We start from the raw sequence: 21,384 nt of genomic DNA on the forward strand, positions 1-21,384 counted from the left end.
GGTGGATATACCATAGGCAAATGACATCCTTGACTTGCCCAAGTTATTATGCACTATTGTATTTATTTTTGTATTTATTAAGCGCTTTATGCCGAATTGCTGTACAAATCATCACAACACAGTACAACCAATATTAAAAATGGTGACAGGGTAACCAAAAGAAAACTAAAGAAGATGAGATTTAATAGCAGTGCAGAAGAGAGCATGAAGAGATAGAATGAAGAGTTAGCACATGTAGATCGTTAGAAGCCTATAAGAATGTTTAGAGTGCAGGCAGTACCTGCTAGTTTTGACTGCGCTCTGAACATTCTTTGACGACAATTTGGCCTTATCAAGGGTTGGGGGGAGCAGTAAAAATGAAGCAGTAATGCTATTAATGTCACATTACCGCTCCGCCCAATCCCGAGTTCGGGGAGGAGTCGGAGCACTCACCCTAGCTGTGTGCTGGGGGTTAATGTGTCGACATTCCGCCCATTTACGGCACAATTACTGCAGTGCAAATTGCACCATGGTAATTGCACTGAAAATGCCTCATAGAGTCTGATGGACTTGAAATAAATGGAGATTTACTGCAGTACCACAACTTGGGATCAGGCACTAATAGCGCCGGACCAAGTTGCGTTAACACTTATTGCGTTGGGCGGTATTAGAGCAGATTTACCGCAGGGGTATTGCCCAACTCGTGATGACGCCCAATGTCCTTTTGCATAGCCTTCCTGTTCTCAAACATAACTTGGCTCAGTGACTATACCGGCTTTCGTTCTCGACAATCACCCATAGTCAAGAAATGGCAATGGTGTTCAAGCATTGATATTGTTCTACCTATTGGCTGCTTTTGATACCATTGACCATCCTTTCTCCTTAAATGCCCATGCATTACTGATATAAAATTGTCTTTTCTCTGAATCTACTTTTTCTGAGATTTTGTTCTTATCCAGTGGCCATCCCAATGTTCGAACTACCAGGAAGTGCCTGTGGCCCTCTACTTATTAATATTTTTGACATCACTACACTAATTTAGTTTCTAAAGGAGTCTTTTGGATTCACTTTGCATGTAATTACACCCGGTCATTACGATGGTTGTTTGGGGTCTCGGACCTTCTCTATGTCTGAGACTGTCTTTTAACTGTTACCTCACGAATGCTCTTTAATAAATAGAATCTAAACCAAGATTGTTTTGCTCCAGTCATTTGCTTTGGCTGCAGTTTATTTGCGCTTGCAGGGACAGGAGCATTACTCTAGTCAAATGGATCAGGTTATCACATTTGAAGTTAAAATGCATTATATTAAGCTCCTGATTTCACAATTTAGCTTCGTCTTTTAGGCCTGCTTCTTCCAGGTGAGGTAACTACTGTACTTGAGAGCGGACATATCACCTTTTTCTCTCACTGGAAATGTTTGTCCTGACAATAAAAAGAGCAGGATAAATTCTTAATTAATATTGAGACCTTGGCCGACATTGTACTGCAAATATGATGAGCCACTCATCAAGGTGGCAGCCATCCAAATGCCGCACCTGGAGCCATCAGAAAAGAATGGTTTGACCGGAGTGATGTAAACCTGACCATCTTTGTCCAGCTCTTCACTAAACATATTGGCCCTCCTTATAGGCTTGCCGGTATCCCGCCGGTAATTCCTGCGCGACACCAGCAAATGGACCTTCTGTTACTGGCACCTGATAGCCTGAATTTTCCTGGTTATTACAGGTGCTGACAACAGTAGGGCACTCCATGGGGAGATTGCCAGTATTACCGGCACTGGCATAATGGTGCCTGTGATACTGGCTGCTTTTTGCCAGCGGGGGCCTGATTTACACCCATCACTTGGCTGGAGGTAAATTAGTCAACCCCCACTGGCAAACCTGCAGTTTGGCAGTGTGGGAAAAGTGACAGTAACAGAATTACTGCCACTTTTTTCCTACACCGCCAAACCTGTAACTAGGGCCATTTTATTGGATCCCTGTGCACAGGTGGGTCATCTTTAAGACTACATGCACAGTGCTCTTTATGCAAAATATGCCTATTGCTTAACTAAGAAATTGCTCCCATATGTTCCTTTCAGCTCTCTTTATACATCCACCCAGTGAAGATTTGTGACGCAATTTCTCTGATCCCCCAAGCTAGGCAGTCCATTTACCTCTAAAAATGCTCTCTGCAGCAGGCACACTGGCATCCCAACTGTGGAACAACCTTATGAAATCCTTGCTTTCTGAAAACAGTCTTCTCCACTATAGGAAGCATTGTATGGATTCAGTCTTCCCGACTGTAATCTGCAGGCTACACCCACATGCTTAATGACAGTGCCACATTTCCCAGCTGGGTTGATAGCTGTGCTGTGTAACACATTGTATACATCAGAGGTTTCAGTGTTCATCTGTAACTGATTGTAAATGGGCTCTAACTCTGTTTTGCAAGGTCTGTAGGACATGCTTTTTCCAACATTTGGGGACATTTGTATAAATATACAGGCTGAGCTTGATTGTCATGTTTTTTAAAAAAAATGTTCTACTGATGTAAATGTCCCTCTTATCCCTAAAATAAATACGCAAGTCCCACCTGTGCACGCCTTCTCTTGCTCTTCTATGTTATCCTACAGAACCCCAATTGTAGGAAAACTGATAAACGGAGCATGTGTTCTTGCCCCTGCCCCATATGTAGCCCCCCCCCCCCCGATTTCTTTTGTTAATTCTCTATGACCTCAGTGCTCTCGACAGAGTGCAGCCTGCAGCAATGTTTTTGTAATGTGTAATGGCGTGTGGCCTCTCGTTATTGGGAAGCAGTATATTTTTTACTTAGTTATTTTTTTTTTACTTAATGTGGACCCTGCTCAATATTCGTTGTCAAATAAATGTTTTGTTTTTGGTGAGAAAGATTTTATGTAAGTATTATCTTGCGGGGAGTCATGTTCACAAAATTATTGGTGTCCAGTAGATGAAGGGGATCCAACCAATCAGGTTGCTCTAATCGTGAGCTGAATCACACAATTCAAGTAAGCGTTCTGAGCATCCTGAAGGCTGGGCCCCGCCCTGCCATCTTACCCCCACCTGCTGGTCCCTGTTTTCTTCCCTACCCCACTTACCTGATTTAATTCGCCATTCAAGCCTCTCCACCCACCATGGAAATGGAAGAGGGGCTATGTTTGGAGCCCCGGGTTCCAGCTCCACGGCAGCCATCTTAGGTACTTATTTTGTTTGACTGAATGGGACGCCTTTAGGCACCCGGGTTGTGTCATCCCTGGTTTAAGGATTCAAAACCTGAGGTGCTAATAGCAATAATACCTGTTGTGCTCAGGCCTATAACATGGGCCCTGGGACGTTACGACCTGATCCGGCCCACCAGTTTGGGCATTATTGCTATATTATTACTCAATTTAGAAGTACTTTGTTTATCGACCTGGAAAGGCTTGAGTGCTTAGTTGGCCTTCTCAGGATTTAAACATGTGCCTTCTAGACTGAACACAAATATATGTGGTGTTCACTGAATTCACTGAGCTATCTAGTCATGGGGTGAAGATATTCAATCCCAAAGGGTCATAGCAAAGGGAGTCAATAGTTACCTTGCCTTTCTCATCTGGTAAATGTGGTCATGTGAGTGACCACCTTGCACTGAATTGGAAACTAGAGCGGGACACGATCCACCAGCTCTTCATGGAACAGGAGAAACTGCATCTCAAAAGGCTGCCTGAAGCACACATGCTGTGAACTGTACCTTAGTTATCATGTTGAATATTTAGAGCTTAATTCTCAAAGACCTTTACATGCAAAACCTGTCGTTTTGAAAATGCGGGGTCAGAAAATGTGGAGTGTGTAAAATGTTTCACTGGATAACATTCATACAAATAAGTTATATATGTACATACAAGTGAGCACCCAAAACAGGGAGAATATTTCATCTCAATGGGATGAACTACTAAAGCTTACTTTTCGAATAGTTTTTTTGTGCTAGTTATACACTTGCTCACCCTTTTTCTTTTAAACTGAAAATAATTCGAATTAAATAACTTTTTTCTAGTTGCTTGAATCATGACACCAATCATTAATGATGTTTTCCTGCTTTCATTTAGAAGTCTTGGTAATGCATTGAGAATATGGCTGATAAAAGGGAACGCTCTCTGTCCACATCGGGAGAAGCACTTTATCAAATTCTGAATCTACAGAAGGGGGCAACGCATGAAGAAATCAAGAAATCCTACAGGTGCAGTGTGTGTGAACTGTGTAGAACTATCCGATATCGCAAGAGTCATGCTATATGATAAAATGACACCAAAAGAAAGATATTAACAATGGGAAGAGACTGCTAGAGCGTCTTCCCATCCTCTACAACAAGGCTATCGAGCTCTAGGACTCGAGGGAGGGTCGGAAACATGTTGGATTTGCATGATGCCCCTCATTAATATTCATGAGATACATTTGAATACAATGTTTCTAGATGTATGCACATTTTTTCTCATGAATACCTGTCAGCATTACGGCCCTCGAGGCCTGGTGATGGACAACTCTGCTCTACACTGTTACGTGTCAACATATACTCCTGAAAAGCTCAAATCCATTCTGAAAGTGAATGTTCAAGGTAGCCTCAGTACAACATCATTAATAATGATGTGCATACACTTCACTTCACTCTGGCGGCATGTCTTCTATGATTGATTAGATCAGCAGACACAGGTTCTTGTTCCATGTTCAGTGGTTGGTTTCTTATACACAACTCATGCACCAGCATTGCTTTATCTTCCGACTTTCAGCATCTAAAGCGCAACTGCTTTACATAATCAGGAGGCCTGTAATTTAGAATTGTCTTATCTCAGCTCATTGGCCTTACCTCTTGAGTGGCAACCCTGTTTCAGAGTGTTTGTTGCTTCCAATTCCATTCAATTGCATGGTCAGCGGATATTGAAAAACACTAGCACATGGAGAGATCTTTGCAGGTGTTGGGATATTACTCATTCAAAAACTATTCACATGTTTATGAGTTCTTAGAGATTATTGGCCAACCTTGTAAGATATCCAGCTTCTTTGTTAGATGTTACATTTTTGGAGCGAATGGTCCAATGGAAAAGATAGATAAAGAATCTTCACTGTTCCTCAAAAAGATGTCCTCAATAACATTATACTAAGAAACTCCTGTTGAGAAATCTGGCAAATGTAGCGTCACGTTTCTAAATAATCATATGGCTGTTGACTGACTGAGTTCCACTAAGATGTTAGCCAGAGAACCCAGTGAGTCAAGTACTCACTGCTCAGACTGGTGCTCACACTCAACACTTGAAGGGCCTGACTTCGTCTTTCATCTTTAAGGGGTAGATGAACTGACTGCCATTAATTTGATTAATAATTGTAACATACTGTGCTGCAAGATGTCAGCAAGTGCATTAGCAAGCCTTACATAAAACAATATCATGATGTTTATGGTTTTGATATATGTGTAAAACATTGAGCTATATTATGTCCAAATAGAACAATCTCCTAATATATACTTTTATACATGACCTTTCAATTTTTCTGTCTTGAATGATTTCCAATCATTGTGAGGTTCATTATTCAAAAATAGATTAGTAGAATATTGAATATCTATGTAGGTCATGCTTCTGCTTGGGTCTCCACCATCAATCGACAATTTTAGGTTTTCATGTTTTGTTTGTTTTTGTAACCCTATCAAAGTATACCTCAGAATCTTCATCACCATTGTAAGTGCTGTATATTCATGAAAATAGGTCCAACATTTTTCTGTTGACAAACAAATGTTTATCAATTTATTTAGAAGCATCTATCTTGAGGCAGAGCGATTTTTTAATTTTACTATTTTATGTTTTAGCTTGTCAAATTTAGTTTTTGTAGTGTTGAGGTGTTTCTCTCCCTATCTTCTTATGAATCAAAGAATATTAACACATGAAAATCGTTATTGACAGCCTCTCAGCCAATCAGAATGTGTAGATTGCAGTCCATAACTAATGGTATTGACTGCATTCTGAACATTTTGTCTTCAGATGCAGACAGGGAATCAACAATGTAATTTCCAGCCAAGATTCTGGTTTAACAAGACACTGCTACAAGCTATTTAACACACGAAAGATGAATATAGAAATAATAGAAAATGCTTTTATTTTCTTATAGATTAAGCATTTACTTTTATATGACACCTAATGCATGTTCATGTTAAACAGTTCAACCAAGTTTCAATTACAATGCTTAAAGTATGAAGACAACCATGTTATTTATTATGCAAGTCTATGCAAAAAGGATGAGCATACTCGTCCTTGGCACTTAAGGGGTTAAACACTTCAAAATAAAACCACATTTAATTTACTTACTCATTGTGTCTATTTACTTTACTGACTCGTAAAGCACCATGTTTTACTTCACCAAAAACACTCCAAATCATGCATTGTTACTACCACGTGCTAATTGCCTTGTAGACCTCGGGAGGGTCATTATTACTTGAGTTAATGACCCTTCGCCACCTTATTTCCCTCGGCTTTGCCTCAGGCCATAACTTGGAGGCGTGTCATTATCCAGAGATAACGACCCTTCCCTCAGTCTATAAGGGTATATTATCAAAACTTTTAACTTATGATCAAACACTTTAACAAGTGATGATTGCAGGGTTAATTGATTGAGTTGAGTGAGTCAGAGCACAATACAAACACCTGCCAGTTCCAGACTCTGCTGGCGCCCAGAGTGGTCTATAAAAAGTGTCCAAGAAAATCAAGCAAATCTCTGTGAGGACCTTTAGCCCTCTTACCAGCAATCTTAGATAGCTTCCTACTCACCATTATTACTTGATATATGGTGTGCACTAAATGTTACTCTCCACAAAAGGAGCCATCGGGGCGCTTTGAAAAATTAAAAATACAGAAACTAAATTTAAATACATTCTAACATTTAAGGTGTGGATGGAATTATATAGAAGGGTGCCTGATAATAACATATTTATCACTTAATATTTAATGGAGGAGATTTGTTAAGGACCACATCTCACAAAGCCAGTTAAAAAGGGTATGCAGAGCCTAAGTGGTGTTGTTGAAAATCCTGAGCTTTGGTGTTCACCACAGAAGCAACACATTCTACGACAAGCACCACTCTTGTGCCTGCTTGTTTGTAAGAAAAACAGCTTGGTGGGCAAGTGGCAGTAGTAGGCTAAGAAACAAGTGCTTCAAATGCAAGCTTCTACCACACACCCGTGTCCTTCCTCAGCAGACCAGGTCTGTGGCTCCATGGTATGAAGAAAAGAAGGCAGAGGAAACAATGGCAACCACACATAGCCACCATGAAAACATGAAGAAAGGTGATCCTTTTCAGTGTTCATGAAGCCATAAGGAACAGAGGAAGCCAGCCGTCCATAGGGAGTGCAGCCCGGACAAGCCAGTCAGGGGCCGGTTTGTGGAACGAGGCAGAGCGAGTACATGCATGGGGGATCCACAGGATCTTAGCTAGAAGCAGTGTGGCAGCGGTGGGGGCATGCAGCTCTCAGGCTGCACCAAACGCAGGTCTTATATCACTGAATACATCTCATCTTCTGATCAGTATGATTGGCTGAATACCCCCACAAGGGTGCACATTGTTGATATAAGCTTGTTATTATGGAAGGTATGCTCCAATCACACCTAAATTAGCATCACTTGAGAATGTTGACAGTTTACCTCATTGCAGAGTGTGACGCGGAATGGTAGGTTCCCTCCCTGAGAGCGTGCACAGAGCAGTATTCCACACCAGCTGACTGAGGATCCGGTCCTTCATCTTGTTGGTGAATCTTACCCTGCGCCTGCTGAAATTGCACAATTAGTGTAAACTGTATTCATACGCTATCAGAAAAGGATATATGTGAAACTTGGGTTTTATTTATTAGAGATAGATTTTACTTTTACACCATATATACTTTTTATTTTCACTTTAGAACAGTTGCAAAACGCACAAGGTTCAGATAGGCCTACTTTATAATTTATTCTTTTTCCAGCGTGTTTAAGAAACAATCCAATCTAACTGAGACTATATAGGGCCTCATTGGGATATGGCCGATTCCGGAAATACGGTGTCAGTAACAACGTATACCAGCAACTTTCCGGACCAGCCAACTCCAAGTCTGCCGGTAGGGGCTCTGATCTATCAGCAGGCCTTACCCGCCAGTAGATCAGGCCCCTAACGGCAGATTAATGCCTGAATCACCGGCACCATTACGAACGGTGGTGGTGATTCGGGGCAAACTCATCCCATGGTGTCCTATTGGACTCCATGGAATGGAGAGTTACTGGCGTCTCTGCCGCACATAATATCCTGGTAATACCGGCATATCGGGCAGCGGAGACGGTACGGTAGTTCCCGGGTATCCCGCCAGAATTACCGGCAGGATACGGGGAAACTCATAATGAGCCCCTATCACTGATAAAACCATGAAATTGGGCAGAAGTGGCAGCACAAGCAATTTGGTAAAATAAATTAAGTGAACTGCACTTCACAAGTAATGTACCTTTGGTACAGAATTCTCAACCCGAGTTAACTCAATAGCTTGCTAGTCAAGGTAGTATGGGCATCTTCTGTGCAAAGTTCAGAGCATTTAAGCTGCCCTCTTGGAAGCCTTCCTTCCACCCATCATGCTGCCTTACTACTTGTGCTCCGCAGAAGTCTAACAGACTATGAGCATGTTATTACATCCCCACATGACCAATTGATTATGCACTTACTCACCTTAATACGGAAACTAAGCACGATGCATGCACAGTTATGCACGGCATTAGCACTAATGCACAAATTACCCCAGTGTGAAAAAAAGTTCATTTTAAAGTCATTTTTTCATAAGACTTGCCCTAATTTGAATACGGAATTGTATTAGCAGTAGGTCAAATTTTACGATGGTCCAAAAAAACATTCAGAAAATATGTATTTGCACCAAGGCAAACTTTCAATGTTCTGTAATTCTGCTTTAGACAAAGTGCGCGGCCTAACTCTGGGGATATTTAGTAGTTGACAAAAGGATCCAGGTATCTCCCTGCGTTAAAGGGCGAGGGGTCTGGAGGAGGAATGTAGAGGATCCCCTTGTCACTCTCACTCCCCTCCCTAAGGAACTGGGTTAGCGATACATTGTATGCAGCATTCTACTCCTACTAGAAGAGGCTCTCGGACAACCAGTCTGTCGCCTTTGGAGACTTAGGGGTAGCCGGCCCATACTGCCAGAAAATTTGACTCAGCGACATCAAAGATAAACTCTGTCTGAGTTTAAGATATACATAAATGCACCACTTCCGTCGACATCGATCTCAATCCATGCACTCTAGAATGCAGCTATGTCTATGACAAATTCAGTCTAGCTGGTCACACACATTTTCGCACTGAAGCCCCAGACTAGCCATTAGCATACCGCGACAACCTATGACAAATGCGGTCTAACCGAGTACACAACCGGAAATACTGGGCCCTCCAAGGTCGGAATGGCCCAGTATTTCCCCATTCAGGGAACCCAGACCCAGAACCGAGTTTGAGGGTAGCCATGCCCTTATTAAGGGCATGGCTACCACCAAACTCGTAATGAGGCCCATAGTCTATTGGCCTCTCTGGAGCCTTCGGGGCTGCCCTTTGCTTATACCTGCTGAGCCTCCACCAGGCTGCTGTCTCAGGGCTATGTCCCCCCTATGGCTCACCTTTATCTTCTGGTTCCGCCCCCTCAGATCCTTCTGGTTGCTCCTCGGGATTTCCACTCGCTGCCGCTTCTCTCTCACCGCAATGACTTGAAGCATGTGGTGGCAGCTCTGCCTCCACCAGGAACTGTCTTCTCCATCAGTCCACATTCACTGGGTAACCATATTGAACCAGGAAGCATTCCTGGCGATCGTCTGTTGTCCTCGTGCCGTTTTCACCAAAGTTCCTTCTGTTCAGGTCACTGTCCAGGGTGCTCAGTCATAACATGTTTCCAGATTGGACTTTGTAGGGTTTCCGGGTTTCGCAATACCAATTTGTGATCCCCGACTTTGTGTCTTGACCTTCTTGCATGTCTCCTGTCGCTCATGTATTCGTTTGCTGCAACTCTCCTTGGTTGGGTGTGGTCACTGTCAAAAGGGTCTACTCCTCTGCTCGGGTGGTGTGGTATGGTTGAGTTTACCAAAGTCCCGTACATGAGGTCTGCCAGGGTTATGTTGGTGGAGCTGTGGGGTGTCACCCGGTAACTCTGTAGGAATATGCATAGATCTACTCTCCATGGGCTGCTTTGAGCCCTGGATATGCGTAACACTTTGTTGATTGTTCGCATGAATCTTTCCACATCACCATTCGCTGGTGGCCACCGGTGCGTGATATGGTCATGTTTCATGTGCAAATCATCCAGGTATTTTCTGAGCTCCGTCCCCTGGAATGGTGGTCCATTGTCACTCCTGACACGTCTTGGCAGGCCATGTGTTGCGAACATCTTCTCGAGTGCAGATTTTACGGTCTCTGCTGCTGTCAAGGATATGATCTCCACATCTGGGTATCGTGAGTGATCGTCAATGGCCAAACAATACAAAACCATACATTGCCACATGGTAGCCCTATTATGCACTCCTCGGGGGACATCTAGTCCTGAATGCAATAAAGTGGTCCATAATGTGGGTAACCCAGGTTGGGAAAGCCCACATCTAGACACAAAAGTTCAACAGTGATCAGCAATTTCGTTAGGATAGTGTATTCATATTTGATAAAAACAAAGGTCTTGAAAAACTATTCAAAGTCCGTAAATCGTCTGACACAACAGACTCATTTGTAAAGAAAAGTAACTCAACAAATGTTGAAGTAGACAAAAGGTCAAAACTTTATCGCATCAAAATTAGAAAGATACCCATATACAACACAATGGGATTACAAAAAGAATGGATAGAACCATAATGTTAATAACACAGTTTTTCAAATGTACATCAAGTCATGTTAAAACAAATTAGATTAAATATAGACCAAAGCGAGTTACAACATGTAACAACTTGTGTTAAACGTTCACACAAATTGTGTGTTTATGCACAATTGATTAACACATAAATCCAAAATACCTCCTTTCAGGTTAGTATGTTGCCAACGCGTTTCGGATTCCTAACATTCCATCTTCAGGGCAAGCGAGCTATATGTTCCTATTGCTCACAGTATTTCACTTATAGACACCTTAGGCATTACAGATAAGGTCATTTAGTATGAACACTGAAATAAGTAGTACAACTGCTAAATTGCATGTATCTAGCTCTATATGAATTTCACTAACCTTCCGGCCCATAAAATGGTCGTGCAGGAAGGGTTACACCTGTTAAATAAGGATAAGTTTCATGTAAATCATACTGGAAATATCTCCATATTGTTGTATCCATATATATAGATCATTAATTTGTGAAAAATTGAACAAAACTGGACTCACCCAGCTGTAAAGGCAAACACTACAGCAGCCGGGAGTGTGTAGCAGGCGGTCTTTGAGGTACTGCATTCAGATATGGAGTAACAGGGGAAACAAATATGTAGAAACCAAAATCAGACAGATATGGGTACTCGTAGCCGAGTGTAACTAGAGGGTTGTATAATGATGTGTGCTTTCTGCATCACAAATATTTAGGAGATGTCAGTAACCACAACCATGTCATAGAAGATCTCTAGCGTGATAGGAGCTGGAGGGCGACATCCATATGCAGCCTAACACTGCGGGCATAGATTAACTTGTGTGTCTGCGGGGAAATGAACTCCTCATGGAACATACCGCCAATCTAGACAAGCCCTGAGTCTGGGAAGCAGAAGTAGTAGAAGTATTTATGTGTCATGTTAACTTGCGTGTGATATTTACTAAATAGAATGTATGCGAATACAGTGCATCCCACGCCAGCAGTGTAACGCACTTACCAACAGGGTACCAAGGAAAAATGCAGCTGACCGGCAAAAAGACGCGCAGCTTAATCCCTATTGTTATGGCATCGTCATGGTACCCGCGTGCATGCACGCTGGTGCTACGCCGACTCCCCACCATCTTGGTGTGGGAACATGTTGTTATTTGTTGCCACGGTGACCAGTAATGCGGTAAACCCTCTGGACAGTCTCTAATATCTCTACACAAAAACAGAAGTGTATTTAGTGTGTAATCCATACCGGTAGTAGAGACTCACTATGGAATAAAACACACTGTACCCAAGCACTCAATGGGTTTAAGCGTTAGAGTAACAGGCCGTGTAAGGGGTGTGTCAGTTCCTTCAGATAACCAAAATGATGAGTAAAGGGGTTAATATCCGACGGAATTGTGGTGATAAGCTTACAATACTCAATTTTAAGGACTAGGAAGGAAAGATCATGTTCTTTCAAGCTAATGAGTGCACCATGTGGTCCGAATAGAGGCCACTGATAGTTTGTGTAAATAACCAGCGGGCACCAGGGGAGAAACACAGATCTAAATCTGATGGGGCCCTTTTACCAGCTGAATTCTAGTCGCCAAGGAATGGGGCCAAGTGTGTGGAAAGGATCCGCAGAATGCCCAACCGCCTTGAGGTGAGATGATATGTAATGTATAGCGGTGTTGGACACAGGACACAAGAGTAATGGACACAAGGGTCATAGTGACAAACAGATAACACAGGTTCAGAACTGGAAGGTCTACCCCTGGAGGTTAGGGCATGTAGTTCTAGCATTGCTCTCTGGACCATTCACGCTCACAGTCTTATTGGACCAATCGTCAAAAAGCACCAGTAGATGTCAGCAGTTAATGATTGGACACCGTACAACATTCTCACATTCATCTAAATTAAAACACATTGAATCTAAAGTATTGTAATGTTTTATCAATGTGGAGATATGAAGATCCTGCCAATCTTTGAGCATAAGATCACCCATGAGGTGTGATCAGTCCATGCCATACCCAAAGAACATTTCAAACAAAACACATCGAGTCGAAATCACAATTCATGCCTCTCGGGTTGAGTGAGTCTGAAAAGTCAACCCATAGGATTTTCCTTTGTAGTAGTTTCCTCTGGATACCCCCCCATTACTTCCAAGCTTGATTTGCTCAAGAATTACACATTTCAGTTGAGCCACAGTATGTCCTGCCTCGGAAAATTGCATGGCTACAGGGCATTTCAGATTTTTGGTATGGATATTGGATTTATGTAGCGTCCATCTTCTCTAGTGCAGGTTTTACGGTCTCTGCTGCTGTCAAGGATATGATCTCCACTTCTGGGTATCGTGAGTGATCGTCAATGACCACCAGCAGATATGTTCCTTCCTGCACTGTGCAGAAGTCGATGCTGATGGCGTCCCACCTTCATGATCCACGCTATGCTGACTGTATTGGCTCAGGGTTTGGAGGTGCTCCTGTGATTTGGCAAGGGTGGCAGGATGTAATGACCTGCTCTACCTTGGTCTCATTGTGAGGAAACCACACCCAGTGTCGTATTCTGGCCTTTGTCCTGACCATTTACTGGTTACCTTTGTGTGCCAGCACCATGATTCTGTCGTGCAAGCTGCTGGGGATCACTATGCGGGTTCCCCTCAGGATCACCCCTTCAATGGTGACAGACAATTCCTGTCCTACTGGGAATATACCAGTAAGGAAGTCTCTGGCCGCTGGCGTGCGGTTATGTACGTGGCAGTGAAATGATTTCCAATCACCGGATATGATAGTGTTCTTCAGTATGTCGCAGAAAGGGTCATTGTGCGTGGCCTCCACGATGTCTTCGATGCCAACCACTTTGGGCATCATTGTGTGTATGATTTGACATATGTGCTCCTCTGTTTCCTATGCTTCACTCACTTGCCCCAGGGTCGCAGCCCTTGGGAGCCTGAATAGGAAATCCGCCGGATTGTTTGTGCCTGCTTGGTAGCCAACTCAAACTCATACTGCTGAAGGTGGAGCAGCCACCTCCCAATTCTAGCCGCAGGGTGCGCTGATGACCCTGTGAAAATTGGGATGAGTGTTCTGTGATCTGTGTAGGCCCTGAATTTCCGTCCATAGAGGTAGATGTGGAAATGGCGGCAGCCCCCGAGCACTGCTATAGCTTCCTTTTGAATGTGCGAGTATTGCTGTTCGGTGGGCGTGAGGGTTTGGGAGGAACATGCAATGGGCTTTGTTTCGCCTATCTGTGTTTGTTGGACCAGGATGGCCCCAAGGCCAAGAAGGGCTAGCATCGACATATAGTTCAGCCATCCACATCGGGTTGTAATAATCCATTGTTGTTTTCGATGACAGAGATGCCTTGATTCACTCAAATGCTTCCTGGCATTCAGAGCTCAGTTCAATTTAGTGTTCGACCTGGTGAGCTCCCTGAGCAGCTCAGACATGGTTGCCAGGTTGGGGATGAACCTAACGCAATAAGTTGCCATCCCCAAGAAACTGCGTACTTCCGTGGGTGTTGTCTGGGGGAGGCCTCCTTTATGTCTGCCACCTTTTGTGGGTCGGCTGATACCCCCCTCACTGTTGAAAACGTACCTGAAGAATATTATCTCTTCTTTCAGGAGCTAGCATTTGTCCCAGTGGATGGTTAGGCCTACGGTCACCATCTCGGGCGGTGCATGTGCTCCTGCCTGTCACTGGCATGGATGAGGATGTTGTCACTGACATTGAGCACTCCTGGGATCCCATGGATTACTTCCTGGATGGCTTGCTGGAACACCTTCCCCGCTGAGGAGATGGCGAAACTCAGTCTCCTGTACCAGCGGAGACCCAGGTGGGTGGATAAAGTCCTGATATACTGTGAGTCACGGTGTAGTTTCAACTGGTGGTATCCAGCATTGAGGTCGATTCTTGAGAAAACTTCCGACCCTGTGAGGTCCGTAATGATCTCATCTAATGTGGGAGTGATGTGTCGCTCCCTTTTGATTGCTGTTCTATAAGGCCAGCCTTTGCGACCAGGCCTCTCATATGAAATGGAGTTCTCCTGTGGCATACCGCCCGGGGCTGTACCGTATGGTCGATTTGATGTTTTATAAGCTTGCCTTTTAACCATCGGTTGCCGTTGAGTGTGCCCGGGTGCTTCTCTCGGAGGTTGGTGATGTCTTCTGAGTCTGTGACATCGCAGATGAACCGGATCAGTCCTAGGTCTTTCGCTGCAGCTCTACTAAGCAGGCATTCGATTTCAGCATTGACGACATATATCTTTGATTTAATGACTGTCTGGCCTCTGCTTAGTTCCGTTCTGAAACGTCCATCCACTGGTAGTGGCATCTTGCTTCCGTAGGCGAACAGGAGTGTTTCAGTTGACTTGAGGTCAGGTCAAGGACGTAGTGTCCGAAACATTGTCGATTGCATGGCAATTACTGATGCTACGGTGTGTATCGTCATGAGTGTCTCTTGGCCCTGTATGTAAACAAGGCATTTGTGTCTTCTCTGTTTCTTCCTCATCACTGTGCTTCTGTGATTAAGTGCTGAGATCAGATGGACCTTGCTCCTCCTCCTCGTTCTCCGAGTCCCCACATCCGTCTCTGAGTCACCATTGTCATCTCCAGACTCGTCTGTCGATGAGTTTTTGTTGGCTGCTGTGTTACATGTATCTGCTTGCTTCTTTTTCTTTGAAAAGGATTTAACTGATTGTGGTTGTGGGTGTTGAAGCTTCCATGAGGATCTGCAGACATGTGCGTAGTGATCCTTCCGGCCAAATGTCCCACAGGTGGTTCCCTGCGCTGGACAGTTACTTCTTCCCTGGCGTACTCCACTACACCATCCGCACTCGATAGGCCCCGGGATTCTCGGTTGCCACCGCAGTGAATTGTTTGCCTCATTTTAGTCTTTCCTTGGTGCTTGGCGGTTGGAAATCTCTGCTATCACCGTTGTCATTGCCGCCAGTTGGAGCTTCTGTATCATGGTGCCCATGTGTGCCGCCCTTGCGTGCGACAGCTCTCTTTGGCATCCAATTTCAAGGATCCTGGCTAGGGTGTCGGCTTTGTCGCCCAAAACCATTCTGCGCAGTTTCTTCGAGTGCATGCCGTTGATGATCTGGCGCCTCATTTCCTTTTCAACTTTGTCGAATTCACAGGAGAGTGCTAGTTTCCTAAGCCTTGTGTGGTAAGCATCCAGTGTTTCATCCTCCATCTGTACTGTGGTGTAGAAATTGAAGGTTTCATAGTCCGGATTCAACTGTGGCATGAAATGTACTGTAAGGGCATCTTTGGTCAGTTGGCATATGTCTGCACCATCATCAATGAGCAGCATATTGAAAATGCGCAGGACGTCATCACCCACGTTGAGCAGAAGGTGTGACCCCATCTTCCTGGGTGTTGTAATGTTCTTACAGTCCATTGCCATCCTGAACTTTTGAATTCACAGCATCGAGTGGGGCCCACTGATAATAGATCGGTGTAGGGGTCGAATGGCCCTAATGCAGCCGTGGCACCTCCATGAGGTTGGGGGAACGGTGCTGGTGACGTCAGTGATGCGGCTATCCTTGCCGGTGTGGAATCCTCCACGGTCTGGGCATGGAAAGGCCAATTGCCATGCTGCCCTGATGCTGTGTTCAGCCCTGTGTATTTGTGGGCAGCGAGGGATTCCCCCTCACCTTTGTTTGCCAGTCTGTTGGTGTGGCACTGAGGACTTGCCAGTTCGTAGGTGTTTCCTTGGGTGGTGCAGAAGCCACCCCTTTGCTGCTCTATAATGATTGAATAGGAAGAAAACAAATGTTTTTTTTTTCACAGTGTCATCCACTGTGTTTCTGGGTTCATTTTGTAGATGCTTGGATTTGAAAGGAAAAAAAAACAATGTATTTTTTTTAAATTTTGGGTGGAGAATGGTACCCCCACTGTGTTTTCCAAAAATGTGCCCGTGCTGTCGGCGTGTGGGCTGATTTATGTCCTGGAATCAGGTGAGCGCGCATTCCGCTCCCTCATCTCATCGCCAGTGTGAAGTTCCCATCTGCCAGCGCAGCCGGCGGAGAGAGGCACGAGCAGTGTCTGCATTGGTGGCCCAGCTGAGGAACGTGGGAGGCGACAAAGGACACGACACGTATGTGCTCTCTCGTGCCCGGAACTGCCTGCCTTTCGGCAGGGCGGGCCCCTTATTTGTAGTGCACCTCACGTCACCGCACATGCGGGACGTGAGTCGGATCCAACAATTTCCATTAAGATTCAGTCTCATTCCGAAACTGCATGAGCTCCAGAATACAAGAAGGGCAGAGTCAATAGAATGAGCGTGAAATCCAAAATAACAGCATCCCCTATATAAGTTTCACTCAGCCTTATAGATCCACCAGTGTGGGTGTTTAGAATCCGCACTTGAGTGGAGCTGGAGTAACCCAGAGTTCTGAGCAGGTTGGAGCAGGAGGAGAACAGATATTTGATCTGGTTGCAGGAGAACAACAGAGACTGGAGGTGATTGGAGGAAAATAGAGATTGGTTGTAGTTGGAGAAGACTAAGATAACAAATCTGTCTTAAACAACTTCCACTGTGGTGACCATAGCAGCACATTTTGACACATCATTTCAAAACATACTATGAAGTGCAACATAATTACTTATATAGGCACTACATGCCTAGTTATTTTTAAAGGCCCAAAAAATGTTCAAGATATTTTTACAAACAAAACCACTCTCATAGAAATAGTAAGAAGACTTCAGTTCTGTCTGGGGGACACAGTCTCTTTTGATATGGCTACTAGCAATGGTATGTGATCAAACATATTGGGGGTCATTGCAACCCTGGTGGTAGGGGGTTAACGGGGCCGGTAGAGCTGCCGGCCCAGCTAGCCCCCTACCGCCACATTACGAGGTCCGCTTGTGGGACCCGCTAAGGACGCTAGTAAAACCAGTCGTCCTTAGCGGGTCCCGCGAGCGGTCCAGCATGCTAACAATGGGCCTGTCATTAACGGGCCCGTTGTTAGCATGCTCCCCATTCCCATTGAGCCCTATGGGGGCTCGAATGGGAATGGCGTTGCACAGGGTCTGGATTCCCTGAATGGGGAAATACCGGGTCCTCGAAGGTCGGAATGGCCAGGTATTTCCCCATTCAGGGAACCCGGAACCGGAACCCGGTATGGGAGTAGCCATTGCGCTAAAACCAGCATGGCTACCTCCATACTCGGAATAACCTCCATTGTGTCACAACAGAAAAACAAACACACAATTCAATGCAGCACCATAGCGGAAAATTATTTAATGAACAAAGCAGCTTGGAAAAAAGCCCTTCAAATCAACATACAGCAAATCTCTCACAACATAAACAGCTCCACTCCCTAATGCAAAATGGCAGCTGCTCTAACAGTACTTTCTCCACGATGCCTGTGATATGCATAATGAAGCAGGTGAGTAGCAGTAGGGGCCACTCTAAAATATATCTTCATGAGTTCTGGCAGTGAGCAAGGTTGGCTCAAGCAACACCTAAAGTAGGAGAGGGGAGTCAGTTACTTTATGTGGCAAGAATGAACTTGGGAGATAATTTAATGTGCCAACAATACACATATTCAAAGGATTCACAATTGACAGCAGCAGTAAAAGCTGGTTGAGAGCAGGATACCAGAAATTAATGATGCCATCTCATGGAAGAGGAAGCAGAAGAGAAGCGAATTGAGGACATTTTGTGGAAAGAAGGGCACAGAAGAATTAATTTAAAAGAGAAATCTGGGACTGCTGCAACGGGAGACGTGCTAGAGGCTTAAAACATGACAGCCTAGCCCTGCACTATTTCCATTGATTCGTAGACAGAAGCAAGTAAAACCTCCTTAAAATACCCTTTTTCCTATGAAAAGTAGAGCAGGCTGAGCTCAAGAGCTTAAACGCTACACATGTGTTACAAATGTCAGTGTCATTAGTTTTCAAAGGAACACAGTCAAGAGCTAAAGAGCTTAATATCTATAGCTAGGGTTGTATAAAATAATATAAATCTTTCAAATAGTTACCAATAACAATCATTAAAAATGAAGGGAAAATTGAGGAAAATAGATTCAACCATTCATCATTAAATCAAGGGGGACACTTGTTATACGATAAATCTATAGGCATATTATCACAATTTGAGTCTATGGAGTCACAGCTATGTCTTTAGAAATTAGGTATTTTTTGAAAAAGCTTCTAATTTCCATTGACTGTTTTGGCTTTACCAGGTCCCCAAGTTACTCTGAACTGGGAGTGAACTAGGACAGTCAGAACTAGGCGTTAGAGTCCAGTTGGAGAAACTACCTTCACTTTTAGTCATCAATCCGCAGGTCAATACAGGCTGTTCAAAATCCATGTCTGAGGTGGGATTCACAGCCTCAGAGAGGCTCAGTAATAGCCGGCGGCCAAAGACACCGTCGGGGCAAGGATGTAGAGTCTGAACCATGATCCACAGGGGCCGGATACATGAGGTGGCTTTAACCAATCATGTCTCCAGTAGATCCAGATCCCAGGATTCCTTTGCAGGCACTGCCGATGGATCCTTCCAGTGTGAGCTCTACACTCCTGCATTAAGCTCAAAACAGCACACAGGAAAGAGATGTGTGTAATGATTCTTGCCAGAACTGGGAAACCCTGGGCAGTTGATGCCTCCTTCACATAGGACAAAACCTGTCATAAGGTAGACTCCCAATTTTTTAAAGGGGGATCAATTTCTCAGAAGGAAGGAATATATAGGTATACTATAGAGGTGAGAAAAGATTACCCCTCTCAATACCGGTCAGGGTAGGGTTGGTGGTGTTTTTACAAAGGCAACATATTAAATCAACAGCATATCAAACCGATATTCAGGAACCAACATACAACTAAGTTAACTATAAAAGGATTTCAATTTATTAATAATTCATTACAACCACAAAATCAAAAAACAAAGAACAAATCGGAGCAAAAAAATCAATGTATCAATTAAACATATATAGTTCATACAGGGGTCAGTATAACTAAATTCACAAAGATTCTTAACAAATAGAGATCTTTTCAGATTGTCAACATGTTTCAGCCATTACAAATGCATTAGAAACTATCTCTAGTGTCACTTCACACATTACTATTTCAGGCCTTCTTCAGGACGAACTGATTTCTTCGACTCTGTACTAATACTGTCTCGTACCCAAGAGCTATTTTGAAGGTTCTAAACACATAATTAAAACAGTAACAGTTACATACAAGTATGATGATTCCTATGTAGTTCTCTAGTTTTTAATTTATATGATATACTTCATCTTTAGTCTAACTCTCAACGTTTAGCACCTCGATGTGCTATTGCTTTATAAGAGAGATCTTTGCCTATCTAATGTCAGAGAAAAGTTTAGATACTTCTGTGACACGTATTAGTTCAAATAAGCACAACCAGCCCTTTACTTACTTCCACAACTGTTGTGAGTGATTTTGCCCATAGAGCTTTAATTATCCAGGGAAAATAAACTTGTGATTTTCAGAAGGTAAGGACGTATTATTCTTTCCTACAACACAAAAGAAAGTCATCTATTTATTAGATGTGCCTACTCATATTTATATTAGAAATTCCTGTATCTAATCTGGAATTTCTTCTCTACAGATTTGTAGCTATTGTCTCTTCGTAACGACACATAATTGTAAAACTATCTGAACAGCTCCTTCATAATAAATAGTACGAGAGGTGAAACATCTACATAGCCACTTACTTATCGAAGAAAGGAAGACGGCTGAGTATGCCTCAATGTTGATTCATATTTGGTATTGTGACAGTGGGATGGCTCTTTTTCAAAGCATACACCAGGAATGGTATCTGAATTATGATGCTCTGCATGGGTGATAACAAGGTTATGCAATTATTCTTGTATCTATAATTCCTTTGCAGCCCCTATGACTGTTAGTGTCTCCCATCTTTATGCCATTTAAGCTAACTCATGCTTACTTCTTCGGTTTCAAAAGCCCATGCTTCTTAGCAATCGGTGCATGACACACCCATCTGTCGCTCACCGGCCACTGATGCAGTATTCTTAGTTACCATTGTGTAGGTCCTCAAGTCCCTATCGTATTGGGATCTGTACAAAATAGAGGATAATCTAATCAGGCGTTAATATTCAGAAAACCGCCATATATTAGAAAGAGGTAGCCAAATGCCACCTAACCTAATAGGAGCAGGGTCATTCTAGCTTACAAACGGGCTCATCACAAAACAAAATTATTGGCGTTAAACAGTGGCCCCCGTGCCTTACTGGGCACGGATGTCTGCATTTAACAAGGCTGCCTAGTTTGCATATTAACCGCAGTGTCAGAGTGCAAAGGCAGAGGAGCGCTTACCTCAATTCTAGTGCACGCAAGTCTCCACACTGCTCCTCCGAATAAGGCGATCGCGAGATTGATGAAGTCTTGTTTCTATTTATGTTGATCCTACGTGAGGCACGTCTGTTTACGGCTGGCTATAACCAATCACATGACTTTAGGTTATTTGTTTCTTGCTTCAATTTAAAGGGGCTGAGGCCTTATGTTTGCAACATAAGTGTCATAGGCCACCATTCTTTCATGTATATATTCCTCAATGTTCAAGTTTCGGAATGGCTTCATGTGAATAA

At 43.6% G+C, this 21,384-nt stretch overlaps 1 protein-coding gene across 1 annotated transcript in view; it reads left to right on the forward strand.

Moving 5' to 3' along the window:
- The window catches only part of DNAJC5B (DnaJ heat shock protein family (Hsp40) member C5 beta), a 403,804-nt gene that overhangs the window by 172,808 nt on the left and 209,612 nt on the right, over positions 1-21,384 (forward strand). Inside the window, exon 2 of the mRNA XM_069621124.1 lies at positions 4,063-4,193. Coding sequence (XP_069477225.1) covers positions 4,087-4,193 — 107 coding nt within the window. The 5' untranslated portion in view covers positions 4,063-4,086. The remainder of the gene's footprint in view (positions 1-4,062; positions 4,194-21,384) is intronic.

The sequence above is a fragment of the Ambystoma mexicanum genome, chromosome 5q, assembly GCF_040938575.1.
Source record: "Ambystoma mexicanum isolate Mex_15411 chromosome 5q, UKY_AmexF1_1, whole genome shotgun sequence".
NCBI classification, from domain to species: domain Eukaryota; kingdom Metazoa; phylum Chordata; class Amphibia; order Caudata; family Ambystomatidae; genus Ambystoma; species Ambystoma mexicanum.